A 5,000-nucleotide genomic window follows, 5' to 3' on the forward strand; every position below is an offset into this window, starting at 1 on the left:
TCCTTGAGGTCGTACTGTTTAAAGTCGTACGCCTCCTCTGCATTCCCCGGCTCCGGGGTAGCGGTGGGCTCCTGGTAGGGGTCGGGGATTGCCTCGGTGTAAAGGTCACCACCTGCGGCGACCCCCACCTCCTCATCCGCCTCCTCCTTCTCCTCCACAGCCTTTACATTGTTGTTAATGAAGCGGGGGTATGGGGGGAGATAGGGATATTAGTGAAGCTGCTGAAGTCAATACACACACCTGCTGCCAATGTTGTCAAAGCCTGGACAAATTGCAATAGGTGCAGCAGTGTCCCTCAGCATGGTATGTGGGTAACACCTTATTTATTCACCAACACATCATCTCTCTGTTTGCACTTTGGTTCCGTGCAGTATGTTAGAATTGATGGAGAAATGTGTACAATATCTTACTGAGCAAGTACTCTACGATTAACCAAACATTAAAGTCGTACCGCAGGTACAGGGCTGTCCCTGGAGGAACACAGGTGATTGCAGATTCAGATTGGCTCAAAGTGGAGCCAGGTGATGTCATTTGCCATAGGTTGCATGGTGATTGACATCACTGTCATTTAGCATTTTTGGCCAATCAGTTGTGCAATAAGTTCAGCCTCAAATGTTTTGATTTTAGTGTTTGGTTAGTCTTTAATCAAATGGAAATGATCAATGGAATGATTCATTTGATGAGAGTTATACTAAATTGCTTTTCCCTTCATGAATAAAAACAAAAGATTTTTTTCCATCCGATTCTAAGAAAGGCATGTTTTATCAACAACAATAAATAAATAAATAAGGGGTTACCTTCAGCGTTAAACAAAATTTGTTTTCATCAAACAAATTGGAGAGATGGCATATAATCATGTATGCTTTGGATTGTATGTCATTAAAATACATTTGTTGGTGTCTTCCAAACACATTGATGTGCACCATGATCAATAATATGATTCAATGACATTCAAAGAACAAATAAAGTACACTTCAGAGTGGTAGCCAAGATAAGATGGTATCATTTTTTACACTTTTGTACACTTCAGGGAGGTAGCCAAGATAAGATGGTACCGTTTTTTCCCCCAAAATGATAAACTGATCATATCATTTTAGTGCAACAGGCACTAAAATGAGTTACAAGGGTACTCTCTGTACATAATATAAAAGCCATAATTTCAGACCCAATCATGTTTCTTTAATACTTTTAAAGAGTAATAATTGTTGGGTGTATTATTAAACAGACGGTGGGCAGTGGTCCATGTGTTTACCGTTGCCTTGTGTAGCCTTTGTAATCACATCCGAAGCAAAAAATGTGTGTACAATAAACTGTGAGGAGAGGGTTTTCCAATGATCATAGTTAGAATAAAAGTTTCTATAAAACTACTGATCAAAAGTTGGCAAATTATTTTTTGTGACAGAACCATGGGGATTAAGAGGGTTGCTGTGATTCCACAACAAGCCAAACCAACCAATCAATTGCACTGAAAGACCACCATTGCCTTTTCTTATTGGCCCTACATAAAATGTCAATCTGTAAGTCACAAGCATAATTTGTGTGTACAATTTACTCTTTTACGTTGCTGCTGAAAGCTGCTCATTGCAGCTCATTAACACTTTGCCTCAGATGACGTAGACGAGTGAAGACCTAACTCGTACTTGACTTGCACTATAAATGCAAAACTATAGGTATAGAAAAAGGCAGTTTTTCAGTCTGCATTTCATTTACACAATAAATAAGCATAATGAATAATGGGAGAATTGGGGAAAATAAAAGAGTTTCCTCAATTATACAACAGAATATTACAGTTATATTTAAGAGAAAAATAGATAATTAAGATTGTTTTATCCACATTCCTTGTGCAGGATGGAATAAAAAAGCAGATGGTCTGTGTAACAGTGCAATTGAATGGTGGCTTTTCGACATTTAACGTGACCATTCTGTCTCCATAGAAACCTTGCCATGGGCAAAATCAGAACAGCACAAAGTGTTTGGACTTGTTGTGTCATTTCCTACCAGGCACTTCCTTGGGTCATCTTCCTGGCCCACTGTCCCTCAAGCAAACTCATTACCTTTCTTTGTTTTAGTTTAAAGCAGCTGTGCGTAAAAGATGGAAGGAATTACCTCATTTGGTCCAGTTGAGGAAATTGGAGACTGAGTTTGTGTACCATCTACAGTTCCATAGTCATGCTCAGTATCTGTAAAGTAGTCGCCTTCTACATTGTTTAGCTGAGTCGTGTGGGGGAGAAAGGGAAAGAAGAAAGAACGAAAGTATTAACAAGAAAGCAAAAGAAGAAAATAACAGGTTTCTCGCTGAGTGGGGCAGGGGTCCTTCCGACTAGCTACGGATTTGCTAATTCTACAGAGACAAGGTTAGCTTTCTCTTAGCCTAGCATCAGAGATTTTCCTGCCTTTTTGAGGAGTCTGAGGGCAGGAAGATCTTGATGGGTTTAGGGCTTTTCTTTACTAGTACTTTTACCCTAAAATTGCCTCTGTGTCGGTCTGGTGCTGTGGCCTGGAAGCCAGGCATCTGCTGCTTCTTCTTAACGGCAAACTTTTTAGCTGGCGTTTTTTTGGCGGCCAAGAACTTAAGGGGCTTAGCCTTAGTTTTACTGAGGGACTTTCTGGTCCTCTTCTTTCTCATGGAGACACTACGTTTGGTTCTCTGGAAGAGGTGTTTGGTGACAAAAGAATCAAGAGAGACATGAAACATTTTCATTGTGGAAATGACGTCACAGAGATACACAAATGGAAGAAGAACGTAAAAAAGGGTCCGTCTGGGACGGATGCAAACACCACATATTGATAAGGGTTACAATTCAGCAGCTCTTAAGAACTTTTGCACCACAACATTGTTCCTGTGCTACAAATAAAACATTGGATCATTTCTGTGTTAATGCATTAGTCCAAAAGACATGCCGAGATGTAAAAACCTCAGTCAAAACAACAGACAAGGGTAAAAACGACAGCAGACACAAACACACACACAGGGTGCAGGAAAGACAAAACGGAGAAGCAAGACAATTACAGAGATAACGTTGATGTTTTTCTGGTTTACCTGAGGTTCAGAATACTCTTCCGCTGGAACACTGTCTGTCGCTCCCTCAGCGTAATCATAGAACTGACTATAGTCTAAGTCATCAGTAGTGTACTGGAGGTGTTTCAGAGATAGGGAAAGAGAGATTATGACAGAGGAAGAGAGGGAGAGAGGGGGAGAGAGAAATATACAGAAAAGAAGAGAGATATTGTCACAGAGGGAAATTAGTGAGAGAAAAAAAGAAAGGAGAAAGAGAATAAGGGAGAAAAAGAGAGAGAGTGAGCGAGAGAGAGAGAGAGCGAGAGAGAGAGAGCGAGAGAGAGAGAGCGAGAGAGAGAGAGAGAGAGAGAGATATTATGATATACAGAGAGAGAGAGACGAGATTAGGATGGAGAAAGGGAGAGAGAGTTTTAGTGTTAGGATTAGCATTAGCATCACACTCTTTTATGAAAGCAAAACGATATATAAATATACCATCCATATATTAACCGAGTATATTACCTTTTTTTTCTAGAAAAAAAGTAAATGCAAATAACCATGATAAATATAAATGTATACAGCATACATATATATGTATATATAAATGTATATACAGTACCTTGAAATATAATCATGTTTTTGTTAATTGATGAATTCAGGAAATAGAACTTCAAAAATAATGTTTGCTTAGCATTGTATGAGGCAGGAATGTGTTATTCATCTTAGTAAATAGAAAAGCAAACAATAATAGTAGAGCTCAGTGTCATAAGGGTAGGGGCGTACAGACATGTTAACAGCTTGGATGGGTAAAAGCTCATAAAAAAGATCCAGGAAACAAAATTACCAGATGCCTTTGGGGGGATATCGTCACTAAACTTTCTAATTGCTATCTAGTAAATTATAGTTTTCAGGGTTGTTGGGTCAGGTGGTTACATGATGTGGAGTTTTTGCAAAGAAAGTAAATTTCTACTGTATGTAACATTTAAGGAGGATATAAAGCTGCTACTTTGAAAGGTTACCTCGATGTAGAACAATGAAGGGGAAAGCATTTTATTATTATTCTATGCTCCATGTAATAATTTGGCCTCAACTTGTTTCCTGTTGACTTTGTTCTCCACACTCGATCATGCTAATCAATTCCTACAGAAGAAGTCAGGCATTTTTTTTGTTTGACCTGAAGTGAGGAGTGCTCATACTTCCATGCGTGAGCCGTTTCAAATGAGTTAATAATCTGTAGATTAGCACAGAATTATGTTATCCACCGTGGGTTTATATGCTGCTCCCCCTTGTCTATTGTCGTTAAGATATTTAAAGAGGGTCAGAATCCCAGGACAAACAGATGATGTAAATAGTTCTTTAGTCTGCGTCTTTGTGTAGGTCAAAGACAAACTGAACAGAAGGAGTGAGAGAGCACGAAATAGACTCAAGGTGGGAAATAACTGGTTCCTATCCACTGACCTAGCCCTCAAAGGTATATGGACTACTATAAGAGCAGATTCAAGAGATACTGTACTGCTTTAATCAATATTTTATACTATATTTATATAAGATAGGTCTGCCACAACAACTAGGTTCCAACATTGTTGTCACTGGTCCAGGATTTGCATTCTCCATTGGTCTGATTGGGAAAATGTCAACCTTTATCTGGAACCAGAATTTATGCACCTGTAAATGAGGCAGAACTCTCTTATTCTATAAAATAGCTAAGCATGACAGCTCACCTTTTAGATTGATGCTATTATTCTACCTGTAGCAATGACAATGTTTTCCCCTAACATTAACACGATAAGGGCAGCTCAATTCCCAGGTCGTATTGAAAAATTGGGTACGGGTCTAGAACCCATGGTGGTGGAACAAGTCGAAAGAATGTCCAAATTGGACGGACACAGAGGAATGGCTGGTATTTCCCCTGAGATGCCCTCGGTCACTCAACCAAACAGGCTAGATGAACATGCTACTACACTACCAGTCTTTCTGTAGAGTAAGGCAGGCCAATTATGCC

The 5,000-nt window shown here is 39.4% G+C and overlaps 1 protein-coding gene across 7 annotated transcripts in view; it reads right to left on the reverse strand.

Annotated features, from left to right (window-relative positions):
- Window positions 1-5,000, reverse strand: part of col11a1a (collagen, type XI, alpha 1a) — a 72,578-nt gene that overhangs the window by 52,276 nt on the left and 15,302 nt on the right. Inside the window, exons 6-8 of one of the 7 annotated variants that reach the window (XM_030348461.1) lie at window positions 3,041-3,133; window positions 2,107-2,211; window positions 1-161 (exon numbers count right to left, since the gene is read on the reverse strand). The exon at window positions 1-161 is cut by the window's left edge and continues 133 nt beyond it. The exons of 1 other annotated variant lie outside the window; for it this stretch is intronic. In XM_030348461.1, coding sequence (XP_030204321.1) covers window positions 1-161; window positions 2,107-2,211; window positions 3,041-3,133 — 359 coding nt within the window. Of the gene's footprint in view, window positions 162-2,106; window positions 2,212-2,461; window positions 2,648-3,040; window positions 3,134-5,000 lie in introns of all 7 variants that reach the window. 5 more of the 7 variants (XM_030348462.1, XM_030348463.1, XM_030348464.1 and 2 more) reach the window with 5 other exon arrangements.

This window comes from Gadus morhua, chromosome 23, assembly GCF_902167405.1.
Source record: "Gadus morhua chromosome 23, gadMor3.0, whole genome shotgun sequence".
Lineage (NCBI taxonomy): Eukaryota > Metazoa > Chordata > Actinopteri > Gadiformes > Gadidae > Gadus > Gadus morhua.